The sequence below is a fragment of the Aspergillus niger genome, assembly GCF_000002855.4.
Source record: "Aspergillus niger supercontig An15".
Classification (NCBI taxonomy): domain Eukaryota; kingdom Fungi; phylum Ascomycota; class Eurotiomycetes; order Eurotiales; family Aspergillaceae; genus Aspergillus; species Aspergillus niger.
In genome coordinates, this window is record NT_166530.1 from 136,908 (window position 1) to 154,527 (window position 17,620).

Below are 17,620 nucleotides of genomic sequence, written 5' to 3' on the forward strand. Positions count from 1 at the left end.
CAATGCACGGATTCCACTCGCGACTCTCGTTAAACTTCGATAAACAGAGCCGTGACCTCTGGTCACCTGGACCACGTAGAGAGAAACAACTCCCACAAGAAGATCTAAAAGCAAAGAACGACAGAAAGTAGCAACGCGGAGTGGATAGATCGCGGCATCGGGCGTGCCTGTCGACCGCCGTATCCCCAAGTAAACCCAAGGAAACCCCCCGATGTCACGGGGGGGCCCTGATGACATAAGCGCTGCATATCTGATAAGCCCGATAACTTTAACTCCGCGCTGTCTCCGGCCAGTCACTCGCCATCGCCTCTGCCTCCGTTATTCTCTCGCGCTTTCTTTCTCGCTCTTCTCTCATCTCCTCGTGCTCTCCCTCTCCTAGGCAGACCTATCTCCTAACACCCTGTTTTTTTTGTTGTAGCTTTTGGTCTTCTGTCTTGGTTTGTGAGCGATAATTTCTATCTATAGACCACTCTGTCGTCTAGGTTACAGTGTTATCAAACACCGCCGCCTGTTGACCGACCACATCACCAAAAGATCCATGTCTTAGATTATCAACCACTAGCCTGTTTTTCACGGAGTATTTGGGGAGTGAGCGTATAGAAGCATTTTCTTCGAGCAGAATCATGGCACAGAAGATCGATTTTAACGCCCTCAGGGCGCGTACGATGGGATCAGGGAACGATGAGGAGGCGGTCACAGTTGACACACGGGGTCTGATCTCCAAAGTCCTTGCGCGCTACTCTGGGAAATGGTACGTCTACTTCCGTGGCATCTGAAATCATAGCGGCGTTTACTAAAGTGGGATACATAGGACCGTTTTACGAGAGATGATACAAAATGCGGCCGATGCTAATGCCACGAAAGTAACGATTAAGTTTGAGACGCTACCATCTACGACGGTTCCGCTACCTCCAGCCGCAGACGAGAGCACCTTAATCAAACACACGATATCTCATCACACTCTCAAACGTCTGTTGATATCAAATAATGGCCTTCCGTTCAGTGAGAAGGATTGGGCAAGGTTAAAGCGCATTGCTGATGGCAACCCGGATGAGACTAAAATCGGTGCATTCGGTGTCGGCTTTTACAGTGTATTCGATGACTGCGAAGAACCCTTCGTGTCATCTGGAAAAGAGGCCATGGCCTTTTATTGGAAAGGCAACGCTCTCTTTACTCGTCGATTACAGCTGGACGAAGACGCAAATCCCGAGACTACATTTGTTCTAGATTACCGCAATGATACGTCACCAGTCCCCTCGTTGATGCAACTATGTCAGTTCCTGTCCAGCAGTCTTACATTCGTAAGCCTTGAAGGTATAGAACTATGGTTGGACGACTGGAATCTCTTGCGACTCACGAAGAAGACTGCCCCAAGCGTCAATCTAAGCATCCCTAGGGACATCGAAACTAAAACGCCGCAGGGCCTGATGAAAATTCAGAATGTCACCCGAGAGGTTGCTCAGGTTGATGCTTCGTGGATGCGCGTCGTTGAGTGGAACCCTAACGCCAGCATCTTCCGGGAGGGGCTCAGAGATACCACGGGTTCTTTGCGTACCTTCTTCTCCAGACTCACAGGCCAGAGTGCCCCCGAAAAGCCAGTGAAGCCGGAACAACAGGATAGCTCCACTGACACTGGAGAGATGACCAAGACCTTGACTGCCTCGGTCTTTCTACATATCAACACCGCCAGCCTCCAAGCTTCTGTCAGTCAGTCTTTGAGCAGCGAACTTGAACGAGCTACACGAAAACCTCCCCCTAAGCGATCCACCATCGCTATCTTGACCCCCTCATATGATACAACCCTGGCTTCTGGTGCCTCCGGCCTACAGTCAGAGGTCCTCTCCTCTATCCTTCCTTCTAAGGCTGGCAGGGTCTTCATAGGTTTTCCCACCCATCAAACAACAGGCCTTAATGCGCATATCTCTGCTCCTTCCGTCATTCCTACAGTGGAGCGGGAAAGTATTGATCTCAATACTCGCTACATCAGCAAGTGGAATCTCGAAATGCTGAGGGCTGCAGGAATTGTCTGTCGGATCGCATGGACTGCCGAGATGGCGTCCATCAAAGCTAGGATATATTCTGGGAAGGAATCCTCGAAATCCATGAAGGTGCGGAAGGATGATATAGCGGGTGTTCTTCCAGAAGCCATCCACACTGCAAACCAGTTCGTATTCCGTGAATCGACGCCATCGTCACTTCTTGGGCAAACCATCGAAGACGCATTCTGGACGTGTAACAAAAGCGCATCCATTGAGGTCCTTTCAACATGCGGTATTATTCAGAGCCATCAGGCACGTCTTGCCCCGAAGGACCTCAGCTTCATGGATTCTATACCAGTTCTGCCCGATGAGTTTGTATCGGGTGCAAGGGATTTCGTCAAGAAACTGACGGATTTCGGCCTGGTTACTGATATTACGGTCTCCGACATCAAACGAGAACTTGAGACCAGCACACTACGGTCCGGCCAGGTTATTGAATTCCTTGCCTGGTTAGGTCGAAGGGCTGCCTCGGGCCAGCTTGATCCATACTCTATACAAAGCCTGCTGAGTGTAGCAGTTGCAAATGAAGAAGATGAGAGCAGCCCCCAGAATAGACTGGTTGTTTTTGGCAGCATCGACAGTTATCTAAGTCCTCAAAAGATACCCGTCAATCTGCCTGTTCCACCCACTGTGGCGCCTTTCAAATTTACTAAGTCTCTTGGGAAGCAGGAGTTGGAGGCTTTTGGCTGGACGGAACTTCAGATAGTTCCGTGGGTGCGTTGGCTAGTCTGCAATTCTGCTAATCGGAATCTCTTGCCCTTGGATCAGGATATCACACAGAGTCCCTCATTCTCTGCGCAGGTCTTGCCGGTTCTTTCGAAGCAATGGGAGTATCTGAGCCAGACAGCGAAGCAATCAGTGATCAACCAGTTACAGTCCCATACTGTGATCCCTACTAAACTAGGGATGAAACTGCCTGCCGAGACCTACTTCTCTTCTGTCCGGTTGTTTGATGACCTTCCCGTCATACATGGCCTAAATGGAGTTAAAGAGAAATTCCTGGCAGCGCTCGGCGTTCGTAAGACAGTCGAGCTCGGTGTCATCTTCGAGCGTCTTCTCGATACTACGGAAGCATCCGATGGCCCTAACAACACTCAGAGAAAATGGAGTCATGTCGACTTAATACGATATCTAGCTTCCGTGCGCGATGATATTCCTGCGAATGATATCAAACGACTCAAAAACACCAGCTTATGCACCGCCGAACCGATCGACGGCAGTGGGAATGGTGATCTTAAAGCAGCTAATCGCAAGCGCTACAAGATTTTTGAGCTGTTCGAGCCAAAGGACTCGCTCAGAGCTCTGGGGTTGCCTATCATTGAATGGCCAGGTCGGTATCAGCCCAGCAGCAACGAAGGAAAGTTTTTGTCTATGTTAGGACTCAGGAGTTTTCCGTCAGCTTCTGAGCTTATTCAAATCATGGCTAAGGCGGCCGTGGATGGTAACTGGGTTCTCCATACAAAAGCGATGTCGTACTATATTGCCGAGTTTCATACAAGTGGCTATGCGATGTTTGACTGCAGTACAGTGAATGTCCCGTTCTTGCCCGTTGAAGGATCGCAGGGGTTGACTGTTCCGAGTAAATGTTTCACTGACGATGGTGCGACCTTGTTTGGCTTCGCAATCCTTCGCATGGACCTGCATCCACATGCATCCAAGTTTGGGGTTAAACAACACCCGGCTCTGAGCGAATGCATCGATTGCCTTATACGTCAGCCACCGTCCACGAAGCGTGACGCAAGGGTCATATTCAAGTACCTAGCTGGGCGGGTGTCTGAACTGAGTGGGCGGGATATAGATCGTGTTGGCAGTGCGCAGGTAGTCCCCGTCTCGACTATACAGGATGAGATGGAAAAGAAGGTTGTGCGTCGCGTAGCACCCAGACTTTGTTATCTTGGTGATGGCGAGGATTACAAAGATATCTTCGACTTCGTTGACTTTGGTCAAGAGGCGAACCTCTTCCTCATGGCCGTCGGATCCAAACGTGAGCCCACCAAGGTGGAAATTGCACGCATGCTCGTAAAGGAACCGGCTAGGATATCAGCCTCTTTTCAAAGTGCTGATAAATATCTCAAGTTACTGAGGACACTTTCTGAGCATGTCTCGACCTTGAAGAGGGATCGCGAACTTTTTCAAGAAATGAGGAGGTCGGCTTTTTTGCTCGCAAGCAGGGATATTACTTCCCTGGCACAGGAGCAAGCCGCCAAAGATGACCACGTGTCTGACGATGAGGATGAAGATCAAAGCATTAAGGAATGGACTCTGACGGTTGCGAAGGATGCGGTCGTGGTAGACGATTTCCAGAGCTTCAATCTTTTCAAGGAACATATACTAGCGGCACCTCAGGAAGAATTGCTGGAGAACTTCTATCAGTCTCTGGGGGCTTTACCGTTGAGTGGCCTTGTCGAAGAGCGTGCTCACTGGGGCGCTGTAGCTGCCGATCAACGTCCAGCCGCCAAGCTGCAAAAGCTGATCAATGAACGCTCGCGGCTGTTCTTACATGACCAGTCTCCTGATCTGATCCGGCATGATGTGCGGTGGCTAGAGAAGCATTTGCAAGTTCAGGTAGTGCATTCCATCTCTCTAACTCGCTCTCTTAAGGGTCGTCGGATATCCCACACCCAAAAGCGAAGCGCAATCATCACTCAACAGGGAAGAGACTGGCTCTTGTGGATCTGCCCGGGCAAGTATGACCTCTACGAAATTAGCCAGGCTCTGGTCCACCTAATCCTTGTTCGGCCGAAGCTCCATTCAACCCTTACCTTGGAGATGCTGCTGAAGACTGATCTGCTGGAGCTCAAGGCTCGCGGGTACAATGTGGAGCGCATTCTCAAACAAAAAGCACACGAGGCTAGGATGGCAGAGGATAGGCGGCAGAAGCAGCTGGAGGAAGAGCGTCAGCGTCTGCAAGAGAGAGAAGCTGCGTGGGCTCAGGAACAAGCCCAGATACAAGCACAACCTCATTCAGCGCAAGACGAGCGAGAGCAGTTAATGCCGGGAGATTTCCCCGACTCGCCGTCTGGCAAGAACAGCACCCGTGACGTTCAGCCGGACGGACCTGACCAATCCCAAGATCGACGGCCACGCGGGTTCTTCGCCAACCTCTCCAAGCGTTTTGGGCTCGAGGGCAACCGGTCGCCCTGGAATGCCCTCAACGGAGAGCAATCTCAGCCCTCCCGTCCTGAATCCTCAGAGACTGCCACCCCTCCCCCGCCTTACTCTGCCGAAGATCCTCAGAAGACTCGCTCGGAAGCTCCTGTCACGGTTAATTCACCCCATCGACTCCAGTCGGAGCTGCTCTCCGCCATCCAGGCGTGTCGGCCTCATGGATCTTCTGATGTTTATAGCCGGCCTGAGACGAACCAGATCACCGAGAAGAAGTCCTACTGTGATGAAAAGCCCAGTCATGATTTAGAGTTTGTCGCGACGCTTGCATGTGGGATTCACGTATTATTTGTGAAGAACCTCCCGGACCGCAGTCAATTCTTGGCCAAGAATAGCGTGGGCATTAATGTCTTTGCTTCAATGCTAATGGATTGTGCCGGGGTATTCTCGCTCCGGTCAGACATCCTCAGTATCTTCTATGATCCCGGGGGCAAAACAATCGCCTTTAACCGGGCCGGCAGTGTATTCTGCAATTACTTTTACTTCCAACAGCTTCACGAGAAGCAGCTGCTTGCAAACCCGACTGCCGACCGAGCGGATGCACTTGTATACTGGTGGGTGATCCTATGCCACGAACTGGCCCACAACCTGGTGGAGGACCATAGCTCTGCCCACAGTTACTATACGTAAGTTTGCTCCCGCAATAGCTCCGTTTCTTTTCATTGGTCTTGATAACATGGCTGACAATGTTTCTAGCGAAAGCTTTGTCGCGCAATATTTCCCCAAGATAGCAGCCAAGCTCGCGAGCGCAGGTAGAGCTGCTCCAGAATCGAGGGGCTAATCCAGCAATGTGTTTAGGACTTAGATAGGAGTTATTGTATATCAACCTAACACAGACGGCCAGGTGCCGACATGTACATATTACGAGATAGCTAGACGCTCAAATATTTGCTTAGATCCCCATCAGTTTGTAGTGTCCAGACCCATTCCATCCGGGCTATAGCTAGTGATGCAAACCGGACAAACACTGGTATCACCTCCGCGGAGAGATGCGCGGGCCTACAATCTTCATGATCTATCCAGAGGTCTCAATTCAGCTGCGTCGTCTCTACTGCAGCAATTTCTGGCCATCATCCGAGGGAGTAACACGTTTCAGACGGCGACCTCATGGCGGGCACACCTGACGCCTCGATGGAGGAAATCCTCTGGCGGTCCCCGCCCCACGTCCAAATGATGGGAGGATATCTCCACTCCAACAACAGTATGAGATTTGGATCCTATAACAACAGAAGCAGCCAACTAACACTGTTAATGTATAAACAGTTCTTTTCTACTTCGCAGAGTCACCATTTTTTGACCCGACGTCGAATAACGCCTCACTGGCCATCCAAGCGAACTACAATGAAGCTTTCCGGCACTTTGTGGAGACGCGCGAGGCCTTCGAGGGCCGCCTGAAGACTATGCAGGGCTTGGAATTCGTGGTTTCATATGATCCCATTCAGGCAGCAGCACAACCTGATGGTCGATTTGCACACGAGCCGTCGAACATTTGGGTGATTCGCAAGCAGAACCGGCGCAAGAGGACCGGCCTGGACGATGAGGTGGCGGTTTTATCAACGTACTTTATCGTGGGAGACTGCATCTACATGGCCCCGTCGGTTGCGAGTGTAGTGGGAAACCGCATCGTACGTCACATCGGATCTTGTTTTGCTTCCAGTATATCCTATAATGCTGATGCTAACCCCGACTTCTTGCGCAGCTGTCCGCAGTTACGTCTCTCACCAGCTTGCTAAAGACAGCATCTACACTCCCAACCTTCACCCCGTCCCATGGCCATACTTACATGCCGCCTGCACTCAAGCAAGCAGACGCAAGTCAACCTGGCACCCAATCGCAGCAGAGCAAGGAAAACACACCACTGCCAGACGCCGATGCAGCTGGCAAAGCCTCACTCGTTGGATCTTCACAGATGGTCGGCGCTGGTTCTAGCCTGCAAGACACGCGGACACTCGCAGAGTCATTCAATCTGCTCCGAAGGTATGGGGATGAGTTCATGGACGAACATCCGTTGGTGGGAGAGCCCGGATCATTCATCCTATCCCGAGTCAATGACACAGACCGAACCTCGGCGGCGAAACCGCCAGCCACTGCCGCGAAGGTTGGAACGCCGCAGGTCCGGGTTGATACACCGGGAAAGGTATCAGAGAAGGGGGCGACGCCATCGGGGTCCGAAGAGAATAAAATGCGGAAGAAGAAAACTAAGGTTGGCAGTTGAAGTGGGAGGACAGAATAATGATACCCTAATGATCATGAGAGCAGGATTCTCTCATCCCAATTCCATTCTAGACCTGGATAGCTAGATCTCTTATTCAATCTACAATTGAATTTGGCTCTTACCATCCTCTCCTTTTTACCGGCTTATCACCATAGAACCCTTTCTGTAACAGAAGCAAGGACAGCAGAGCAACCCCGCACGGCTACCCAATCCAATCCCAGTGACAGTCAAGTATCTCTGAGTCATTATCACATCTTCATCGCAAACTCTCATATTATTCGCCTGCTATAAAATCAAACTGAGATGTCCTTCCCATCATGATTACTACCTCCACGTTTACCCTCGAAGTGTCTTGTGCAGTCTGTCCGCATTCGGATCCAGAACCGCAGCTTCAAGAAATCGGTTACATCACTGCACCGACATCTTAGACCATTGGACTCGGCCAAAACCCCCATCGAACTTCTCCTCTCCATTCTGAGAGCGACAAGAGCGAGTCTGTATCTTCCTCATCTGTAGCAAGTAGTTTCAATAAGTTCAACGGCATCATGGGCTTCGAGAATGGGACTAAGCCCGCGGTGGTCTGCGTATTGTAAGTCACCAGCATATCATATCATATCATCTCCAGCCCTCACCCCGCATACTCAATCCTTTCGCCACCAACCACGAAATTTATAACGAAACTCCCAAACTAACCAACCCATTACAGCTGCGGCTCCGTCTCCGGCACAAACCCTCGCCATATGGAAGCCGCGCGCCAGCTGGCGCACGAATTCCACAAGAACAACATCCACCTTGTGTACGGCGGCGGCACAGCAGGCCTAATGGGCACAATAGCCCGCGAGCTGGTCAAACTATCCGGCCCGCAGGCCGTGCACGGCGTGATCCCCCGCGCATTAGTAAAGGTAGAACCGGGATACGACAATGCAACGGAACATCCCACAGACACAGATTCAACTACAGGAATCCAGCAAGCGCGGTCCGGTAAGGACGCGGAACGAATCATCCCAGCCGCTACTACCAATGGAACTACTACAAAGGCGAAGGAATCTATGTTTAAGGAATCCGAGTACGGGACGACCACGATTGTGGCGGATATGCATGCGCGAAAGCGGCTTATGGCGACGAAGGTGCAGGAGGGAGGGCCTGGGTCTGGGTTTGTGGCGTTGGCGGGGGGGTTCGGGACGATTGAGGAGGTGATGGAGATGACGACGTGGAATCAGTTGGGTATTCATGGGGCTGGGGTGGTGGTGGTTAATGTGGATGGGTATTGGGATGGGGTGTTGGCGTGGGTGAGGAAGGCGGTGCAGGAGGGGTACATTGGTGAGGAGAATGGGAGGATCTTGGTGGAGGTGAATGATATTAAGGATGTTTGGCCGCGGTTGAAAGGGTATAGGGTTAGTAATGGGAGGATGAGGTTGAATTGGGGGGAAGAATAAGCGATATCTAGTAAGTTAGTAGGACGGTTAGTTGTAGATGTGGGAAAGCCGAGTGTGGTTATATATATATAATGGTATCAGGTGTGTGAAACGTGATATTATTCCGGAATCGTGACTACCAAATCAATGATGTATCTGTTGCATCTTGCTTCTCCTATGAATCAACCTCCATCGTCTCCTCATCTTTCGTCTCGCCCGCATCCGCCTGCTCCAGTGCCTCCAGCAGCGGCACCAGCTGCTGCCCCTCGTACAGCTTGAAGCTTTCGATCTTCCCCGGGGCACCTTCGCCCGCAAGCCCCACCACACCCACGGATGTGTTGTCCACCGTCAGCTCCTTGTCCTGAGACAGGGACTCCTTGAGTGCCCGCAGGCCGTGCGTGATGAGCTCATCGCGCGACGAGGCCTCCAGCTTGTCCAGATTCCGCTCCAGGTAGGTCCGAGCCATCTGGGAGCGGGCTCCGATGGCGCATGCCACCATCTCATGGGTCATACCGGAGGGTTGAAATTCGAAAAGGTGCGGGCCGGAGTCGTCGACACCGGCGACAAGCAGACCGACACCGTAGGGGCGCTTGCCGTAATGTTGAGTGTTCGTTTGGGCGCGGTCGCCGATCTGACTGACAATGCGGTCGACAGGGAGCGGACGGCCGTAGGTCATGCGGGAGCTGAGCGACTGCTGCTTCATGAAGTTGGAGAGCACCCGAGCGTCCGATGCCAGACCGGCGATGGCGATGCCCATGTGGGAGTCGACTTCGATGATCTTCTTCTGGTACGAGGACAGCTCTTCGGCATTACGCTGGAGATTTGTCTGTCAGCTGAATGTGCCCCGGGGAGAGAGAAGTGCCAGGATATAAGTGAGATGTCGAACCTTGAGGCCGACCAGCACGGCATGTGTCTTGTTGACGAGTCCCACTACGACGGAACCTTGCTTGACGGCTTCTTGTGCATATTCGACTTGGAAGATCCGGCCTTGCGGGGAGCTGTAGAGAGCTATGTTAGTAATCTGATAGTATCGGGAGAACAAAACTTTGTTCTAGTGGATGAGGGAGCTTGGGGGAGGTCCATACAAGGTGACCGCATCGTTGTCGTAGTTGTTTCTGAACATGGCGGAAGCTTGGGTAGGAGAGACTCAGAAGGGTGATGAATAGGGGTCTCTGTCAGTTCAATGGAAGAAACCAAGGAGGAGATTGAGTCTCAACAGGAAAAATAGAGGAATTAAGGCGATGAAGTAGGGAGCAGGAGTGGATGGGAGAGAGATATGGAGCTGGAGGGCAGGCAGAGAAGCACTGACGCGGTAGTACTGAGAGTAACTCATGCTTAAGGCTAAGCTCTCACTGCTTGGCTGGCCCGCTGCCTCAGGCCGCCCGCCCCATCATCCACTTCCGCTGCACGTCACTGCCTTCCCATTCATTCATTCCATTCCAATCTCCTGCTTCATCCAAGGCTTTGGCCGTCCTCGGTTTGCGGTGCTCCTCTTGTCGCCATCTCGTCTTAATACCCATGTTACTTTGACTCTGCTATCCTTTCCACAAGCTTTACTAGTCAAGCTTCGTTGGTGTGAAGCTCCTCCCACTTCTGCCTGTTGTCGTGGACTCTGAACGGTCCTACTCCGCAATCATGACCGCCGGACTCAAGACGATCATCGCCCTCTCCTTCGTATGTCTTCTTTGGAGCTATATTGAAGCTTATTTGCTTCTGCTGTTTGGGACTCTTGCTAATTGCTATCCCGGCATAGGTTCTCGCCATTGGCTTCCTGCTTGTTATCCTGTCATCGGCGCTCTGGCACAACTTCCTCCCACTGGTCGTCGTTGCGACTTACGTGGTTGCTCCCCTGCCCAACTGGATCTGCTCGCGATGCGCAAACCCCGATGATTTTATGGACAGCTCTGGCAATGCTGCTGCTGATTTTGGTCGTTTCCTCACCGGCTTCCTGGTGCTGATGGGTATTGGTGAGTGGATTTCTCGGATAGGCGGGCTAGGTCGGCGGTCGCAATCATCCCTACCTACCATTGAAGCCGACTGCAGACTGTGCTGCGCCTGAATATACATGCCCTTGTTCTTTCCCAACTCTATTGATCCCCGCTGACCATTCTCACTTCACTAGCCCTCCCCGCCGTCCTTGCGCACAGCGGCGCTATCGAGATCCCCGCCATGATCATGTCCATCATTGGCGGTCTGTTGATCTACGGAACTATCATCAGTTTCTCCATGTTCTTCCGGGAACAGGAAGACTTCTAAATTGCCATGCGCACCGATATCTGCAAGACCAGATTTCGCATTGGATACCCGCTCGCAGATTGTTGATCGACCTTTTGAAGCAAGCCGCCTTCCATGTTCTTGACCAATGCACCTTTATGAGACATCGTTTTGATTTGACGTATGCTAGGCGTACTGATGTGTTTTTTGATGCCCCGGGAGTAACTAGCTGTTGATTCCACTCTCGTTGTTCGATGATACGATTGATGTACTATAGCCAGTACGAGGTTATATAGAAACTCTGCCAGTGCAGTGTGATACATTCCTTCATTCAAATGTATAACACATGCCTCCACCTCTTTCTCTTAAACCTTGGAGATGCCGATGTCTTCCGCTCTGTAATTGTGCCTAAATGGCGGTCACGTGGGTGCGCGCCGCCTGGGCGCGTCGTGTAAAATTACCCGCGCCGACTGGTGAGTGAGCGTGCAACAATGATCCAATATCGTCAGTTATAACACGAGTAATATGTGAACGAGTTATTCCTTGTCCTTCTAACATGAATGTATGGTCTGGCACAATATCGCTGGATGGAGGCACACAACTCCAAGGTGAGCCTCGCCATCCACCCGGCTACATTCGCCCTACTCATCACCAAAGCTAGGCCTGCAATTGATTGACCGGTCGTCGAACTGGCAACCAGACATTGGCAAAGACTCCGCGCTCAGCCTTCGCTGTTTCGTTAACCCGTCCCTCATACCACTCTATGCACGATGTGGTCCCAATCTCGAAGTTCACACAAATAGGCCGCAGACCTCGCAATGGCTGACGGACAAGCTGACGGGCACTATCTGGTTGGAAGATGATGACTTGGATCGGTTGCAGACGCTACAATGCCCAATTGGGCTGCTCGTGGGGATTGACAATGATGCACGGACAAAGACTTCTGAAGCCAACACGACCGATCTCTTGATACACGGAATGCTGTCAACCACGACATCCTACGAACGACCGCCCACCCCGCCTGTCTCTTCACCGGAGCTAGACCACCAGCCGTCTCAAGTTATAAGACAGGAACTGAGAATATATGCCACTCCAATCTCTGCACATCTCATTGCCAAAACCCAATCTCTCCCATCTCCACAAGATACCGATGGCCACGGTCGATCCCCTCAGTTCCTTCCGGACATTCGCTCGCCAAGTCCCAAGCGCAGACGTGTAGCAACGCTCTTCGAATCAGTGGCGCAGCATCATAAGAGAGTACGGCAGAAGGGAGGCGAGGCTGTATCGCAGTTAATGGCGCGATCACTCTCCCAGTCGTCCCAGCAACTGCAAGGCCTTCGGGTCAAGCGAGAGTCAGAGGAGCCTTCCCTTCCCCAATTGGACCGGATCGCCTCACAGCGGTCCCGCTCTGTATCTATTGGAGCAAATCTCAACACCAAACTTCTGGAAGCTCGATCAGAGCAGTCGAGGCCAAGCAGCAGACGGGGCTACGTGCGCGAACTGAACTCTCGGAGAGGCACGCCAAACCCATTCGTGGAGTCATCATTACGAAGAGAAAAAGAATTGTCACCGGAATTGCCGTCTGAAGGGAAGATTGAGTCTCTAACTGCGCCCAAGGATGCCGATACCATTATTGTGGAGAACAAAAACACGATAACGCGGACAATCTTGACCTGCATGCGGCTTTACGGCTTCAACCGTGCTACAGCACGCTCCGCGAGCTCGAGCAGGCCGCAAACCGGGACCGGCAGCCATGATATGGTCACTGCGAATGATGAGGGTTTTTCCAACACCGATGAAGATGAATTCAAGGCAATGTACCATGCGACCTATCGCGCATCAACCTTTGCACTGCGGAAGTATCTGAAAGAGCCGTCTTCAGGCGAAAACGACTCGCCGAATAAGCCACCACTATTGGAGAAGGGGAAAGCAATGACGTACATTGATGAGTTCTTGAAATTGTTTTGCGAGGAGAATTAAGTCTGTCTGGTACAGATAACGAGTGATGAGTTACGAAGTATATAGCACAGCGATATTGTTTGAAGCCAGGAAGCTATCAATGTTTATCCAAGGTGTATACCATCACGTCACAGCACAAACATACGTGCCATATTTGCAAAAAGGAACCTTACCCTATTTAATTTTGGTATCTCATAAACAAAAGGTGCTATTTACAATAAGCAGCACCGCATGAAGGATTCCCTTCTACAGGAAGTAGATAGATAGTACTAGGGAGCATAGATCGGGCAGGTGATTTTCCGGCCCCGGCACTGCATCATCGCCGGCTTCCCCGAACAGCTCCAACCAACCCGCCGATCCAGCCATACGGTGATACCATCTTCAGTGCTGGCACACACCCCATTCTTCGGAATCACATCTTACTTTTACTGATAATATACCCCCAGCAAAATGGACGTCTCTAACAACCGTCTTTTTCGCTGGTCCAAGCCCGAATGGCTTAACAACTCCGCCGTGCGCAACGCAGGCGTGTACACCTCCGGCGCACTGGTAAGCTCCCATCGTCACCATCACCACCACCATCAAGCAACGCAACCACTCACATGGCAGTAGTTCTCCCTGGGTTTCTTCTTTCTCATCGACGCCGCCGCTTTCTCCCACAGCGCTCGTAACGGCTCCTTCGTGCACGTCAAATTCGTCGACTGGATCCCCGGCATCTGCTCCGCGCTGGGAATGCTCGTTATCAATTCGATCGAGAAGTCGCGTCTTCATGCCGATAGCTTCAGTTATAGTGGGAGTGGGGTTGCGTGGAAGGCGAGGTTTGTGCTGTTCTTGGGATTTGCGTTGCTCGCGGGTGGATTGGCTGGGAGTGTGGTCAGTATTCACCTACATATAATTCCTTCCCTTGTTACCCTCTTATCTGTTGTTTAGGGTATCGGGGTCGCCGGAGTAGAGTGGTTAGGCTAACACATGGCAATATAGACGGTCATGGTACTCAAATACCTGGTCCAGGGGTATCCCCTTCCGACACTCTACTTTGGTATTGCGAATGTTATTGCAAATGGACTGGTTATGCTGAGGTGTGTATTCCGTAGGAAAACACAAGCAGGAACATATTTACTAATGAACTTTGCGATTGCAGCACCATCGTCCTATGGATCTCCCAGAATATAGAAGACGATTACACCTATAACCTTGCTCTGTGATGGATGGATACCCCATACGAGATGAGATGGTCTAGTTGTGGTGCTGATTGATTGATTGATTGATTGATTGGCTGGTATGAGATGAAAGCGATACTAGTACTCCGCGACGTGTTATTGTATTATGAATGTGCGCTTCTTTCATGTGATCGGTCTTTACTACTACTTCTTGTTCCTTGATGGAATCATGGAGGTCAATTACTCTTTATGATGGTTGTCGTGTTGTTGTATAAAGCAATGGCTGCATTGAGTGGTCTGCATCCTTCTTGTTTGGTTATTAGGTAGTTCTGTTTTTAGCATGCTTGTTACAAATTATGACTATGGATATCATTCGACGGATCTAAGTTTTCCTGTAGTTCTTTAAGCGTGGAATGACGTTCCTTGCCGGAACTTGATAACAGGCATCCATTTAACCACCACCGGTGTTGGTCGTGATATACTACACGGCAGGAGCCGAGCAGAGACACGCGTTGCCAAGATCAGGTCAATGGAGATTCTCAGGCAACAATATAGTACGCTATCTTAAGCTGTCTGAAATTGTAACTTGAAAGGAAATACTAGTAGTACGTAGTGTCACGAAGCATATCCGATGTCTTTATATTTCTTGGCATGATGCGCATGAGACATATCAAAACAGCGCAGGGTATCTAATTCTAGGCAGCCATGTGGACTGCCAAGGACGGTAACTAGTACCTCTAACTAGCCATGCACCATGTTCCATGATCTGTATTTTATTTTGGGATCAGGTGGGGGCGTATGGCTTGAGCCTCATAGCTGAGGCGGGTGCCTGTCACGGCATGTCGCCCTGATGCTAGCATCGTCAATGCCCTAGCTCGGTCGACCTGCTCTAGGCAGTCGACAGTCTAGCATAGCCCGGCCATGTAATTTTATATCGGATCACATCAGGAAACATGTCTGGCGTATACGCGCAATGCACGTGTGCCTCTCAAGGGCACCACGTGCTCGCCAGATGACGACGAAGTAGGCTTGCTAGGCGACAGCATCCGATCAACAGTACATGTCACAAATGTCGGCTGACTCTTCAAGCAGAAGCCTCGACCTTGTGAGCACGGAGCTTGTCCATAAGCGCATCGACGGCATCCATGTCTCCGGCGTCGATCTTGTCACGAGAGTAACCCTCAGGAAGGCTCTTGGTCACCTCGTCCATGGCGGGCTGGTAGTTGCGGACCGCCGAGGAAATAGCATAGACGGCCTTCTTGCGAACAACGGGAGTGGTGTCCGCGGTGGCAAGGGAGACGAGCTTCGGAAGAGCGTTCAGGACAATGAGCTATTGTGGGGTATATGTTAGCTTTATTTGGACTCTAAATGGTAAGGGGACAAGCGAGACATCGATAACATACCTTATCCTGCGCCTTTTCGTTGTTCTGCACAGCCGTGCCGATGCACCACGCCGCCATGCGGCGCATGTCCGGTTCCTTGTGGTCAAGAAGCTCGACCAGAGGGGTCCACAGACCCAAAGGCTCCAGGTTGTTTGCGTTATCGATCGATTCAATGAGCTGCTCAAAGTTATCGAATGCGATAAGCTTGTTCTCCAGGTCGACTTCATCGGAGCGAAGGGCTTCCATGGCGGCTTTCATCAGGTCGGCTTCGGAGGGTCCGCCGAAGAGAGTCGAGAGCATCTGCGGCGTGAGGCCGCGGGAGGGATCGGCGGGGGCATTGTTGCCAGAGTTGTTGTTATTGTTGTTTTCACCGGAGGATTGCTCCTCGGTAGCGGCTTTGATACTCCATTTAAGGAGGCTGTTCATGTTGGGGTCCATGGTGTTGGAGTGGGAGATGGTTCGGTGGTGGAGAGTAAAATTTGTGTCGGGGTTGGCGACCTGTCTGATAGGAGGCTGGACGTCGTTGGGAAGGAGAACAGGTAAAAAAGTGAAATTATGTAGATTGTATCAATCACTATGAGAATATCTCTATAGAGAAAATATTGTGGTGGATGTGATAGTCCAAAAAGATGCGCCGGTAGTCTATGAAGGTAAAGAAAAAGCGTGACGTTCTGGACGAATCGAGAGGGTTCATGCGGCTCCGACGGCCTTCCACCTCCTTCCACCGCACGCTGACATTCAGTCTGCGAGAAAAGGGCACAACAAATGCTGTCCTATTTACTTTCACCTGACAGAGCCATATACTGTATCTACCCGCGACTCCATACTGTTAGTACTTTCTCTGTATAGCCTGCTATCTTGGTCAAATCAAGACCAGCCAGCGGCGCTGCAGCGTACCCCGCCATGCTCGGATAACCCCGCGATGCGGTCATACATGCCCGATATGCAGTGCCTTCTGGCTGCTGTTCACCGACCGAGACATTTCTGCGCGTGGCACGAGGATACCGTTAGATGACCATGCATTCTTCACTGCCTGCACCGCCAATGAAGATCGGCTTACGAAGAATCAACGCGGCCCTTATGCGATTGACATTCCATGGGGCTGGCATCAGTTCTGGCTAGGCTTCCCTCTTTGAAGCCCCCAATTTCAGGGCCCGGTGGGAAACGGCGGTAAAGAAATCTGACAGCGCATAGGAATTGACCGGAATCGAAGGGCATCAGTCGATCATTCCTACCTGACGTGGAATTAGGGACACTACAGATATGGCGGAGTACAGAGAGAACAGCGGGCACAGAGACGATCAGGCAATTGCATTAACTAAAAAGGATGCAAATTCAGGGATAAGAAACGGCCACGCTAGAGACTAAGGAGATACGAACGAGGGGCAAAAGAGTACGAACCCCTTAAAAGCCGGATAGACCAAGTGGTTCAGTTTTAGTGAACGGGGGGGAAGGATCCAGAAGCCTGAAGTTTGGACCGGTCGGGCTATGCTCATCGTCCATTCTCAGCTCTTGGTTGTTCCCTGGCCCGTCGGCTCCAAGGCGGGCTGTGCTATAATTATCCAGTCGTGGGTAAGCTAATGCTGTAGGCTATCATCATCACTATCATCATCATCATCGGCCAACATGATTATTGTTCCAACCTTGTTCTGTGGTACACATTCGGGCTGAGCCATTGACGGCGGCAACCCTGGGTCGGTTCAGCCCCACGAGGGTGCGCAAGTGTTTTTGCCATCGTGATTCCCCTCGCCTGCTCTTCCTCCTGCTGCTCTTCTCAGTTGTCGAAAGGGCCACCTCAACGGAATGTCCGGGTGAGAGGAACAGTAAGGGAACACAAGAGATCAGTTGTAGGAAGGCCACAATAATTCTGCCTGGAGGCAACCATGGTGGAAGGTTGACATCAGGTTGAGTGTATATAAACAAATGAGAGGACATATCCATGGAAATGTATACTTCCATAATCACAATTGTCACGTCTTCCTTTCTTTCCCTCTTAAGTCGTCTTGATACATACATCAGATCTCTATCTCTCTCTCTCTCCAGAGCCAGATTAGTACCACTTCTCAGCTCA

General features: G+C 51.2%; 8 protein-coding genes across 8 annotated transcripts; 6 read left to right on the forward strand and 2 right to left on the reverse strand.

Annotated features, from left to right (window-relative positions):
* Window positions 1-623: 623 nt before the first annotated feature.
* An15g00480 (uncharacterized protein) lies at window positions 624-5,985 on the forward strand (the record flags this gene model as incomplete). Its single annotated transcript, XM_059744432.1, has 3 exons — window positions 624-751; window positions 812-5,830; window positions 5,901-5,985. The coding sequence occupies 3 exons, from the start codon at window positions 624-626 to the stop codon at window positions 5,983-5,985; spliced, it is 5,232 nt and encodes a 1,743-aa protein (XP_059602415.1).
* Window positions 5,986-6,311: 326 nt separating this feature from the next.
* An15g00490 (uncharacterized protein) lies at window positions 6,312-7,419 on the forward strand (the record flags this gene model as incomplete). The annotated part of the gene is made up of 3 exons (XM_059744433.1): window positions 6,312-6,336; window positions 6,468-6,829; window positions 6,904-7,419. The coding sequence occupies 3 exons, from the start codon at window positions 6,312-6,314 to the stop codon at window positions 7,417-7,419; spliced, it is 903 nt and encodes a 300-aa protein (XP_059602416.1).
* A 545-nt stretch (window positions 7,420-7,964) lies between these two features.
* An15g00500 (uncharacterized protein) lies at window positions 7,965-8,855 on the forward strand (the record flags this gene model as incomplete). The annotated part of the gene is made up of 3 exons (XM_059744434.1): window positions 7,965-8,008; window positions 8,126-8,321; window positions 8,388-8,855. 3 exons carry the CDS (start codon window positions 7,965-7,967, stop codon window positions 8,853-8,855), a joined length of 708 nt encoding a protein of 235 aa, XP_059602417.1.
* A 154-nt stretch (window positions 8,856-9,009) lies between these two features.
* Window positions 9,010-9,957, reverse strand: An15g00510 (uncharacterized protein; the record flags this gene model as incomplete). The annotated part of the gene is made up of 3 exons (XM_001396553.3): window positions 9,010-9,648; window positions 9,721-9,832; window positions 9,920-9,957. 3 exons carry the CDS (start codon window positions 9,955-9,957, stop codon window positions 9,010-9,012), a joined length of 789 nt encoding a protein of 262 aa, XP_001396590.1.
* A 512-nt stretch (window positions 9,958-10,469) lies between these two features.
* An15g00520 (uncharacterized protein) lies at window positions 10,470-11,090 on the forward strand (the record flags this gene model as incomplete). The annotated part of the gene is made up of 3 exons (XM_001396554.1): window positions 10,470-10,508; window positions 10,588-10,801; window positions 10,957-11,090. The coding sequence occupies 3 exons, from the start codon at window positions 10,470-10,472 to the stop codon at window positions 11,088-11,090; spliced, it is 387 nt and encodes a 128-aa protein (XP_001396591.1).
* A 370-nt stretch (window positions 11,091-11,460) lies between these two features.
* An15g00530 (hypothetical protein) lies at window positions 11,461-13,028 on the forward strand (the record flags this gene model as incomplete). The annotated part of the gene is made up of 3 exons (XM_001396555.3): window positions 11,461-11,521; window positions 11,585-11,656; window positions 11,710-13,028. The coding sequence occupies 3 exons, from the start codon at window positions 11,461-11,463 to the stop codon at window positions 13,026-13,028; spliced, it is 1,452 nt and encodes a 483-aa protein (XP_001396592.3).
* Window positions 13,029-13,457: 429 nt separating this feature from the next.
* An15g00540 (uncharacterized protein) lies at window positions 13,458-14,212 on the forward strand (the record flags this gene model as incomplete). Its single annotated transcript, XM_001396556.1, has 4 exons — window positions 13,458-13,556; window positions 13,620-13,880; window positions 13,989-14,086; window positions 14,149-14,212. 4 exons carry the CDS (start codon window positions 13,458-13,460, stop codon window positions 14,210-14,212), a joined length of 522 nt encoding a protein of 173 aa, XP_001396593.1.
* Window positions 14,213-14,940: 728 nt separating this feature from the next.
* An15g00550 (uncharacterized protein) lies at window positions 14,941-15,987 on the reverse strand (the record flags this gene model as incomplete). Its single annotated transcript, XM_001396557.3, has 4 exons — window positions 14,941-15,051; window positions 15,136-15,243; window positions 15,270-15,497; window positions 15,571-15,987. 4 exons carry the CDS (start codon window positions 15,985-15,987, stop codon window positions 14,941-14,943), a joined length of 864 nt encoding a protein of 287 aa, XP_001396594.3.
* Between the last annotated feature and the right edge of the window lie 1,633 nt (window positions 15,988-17,620).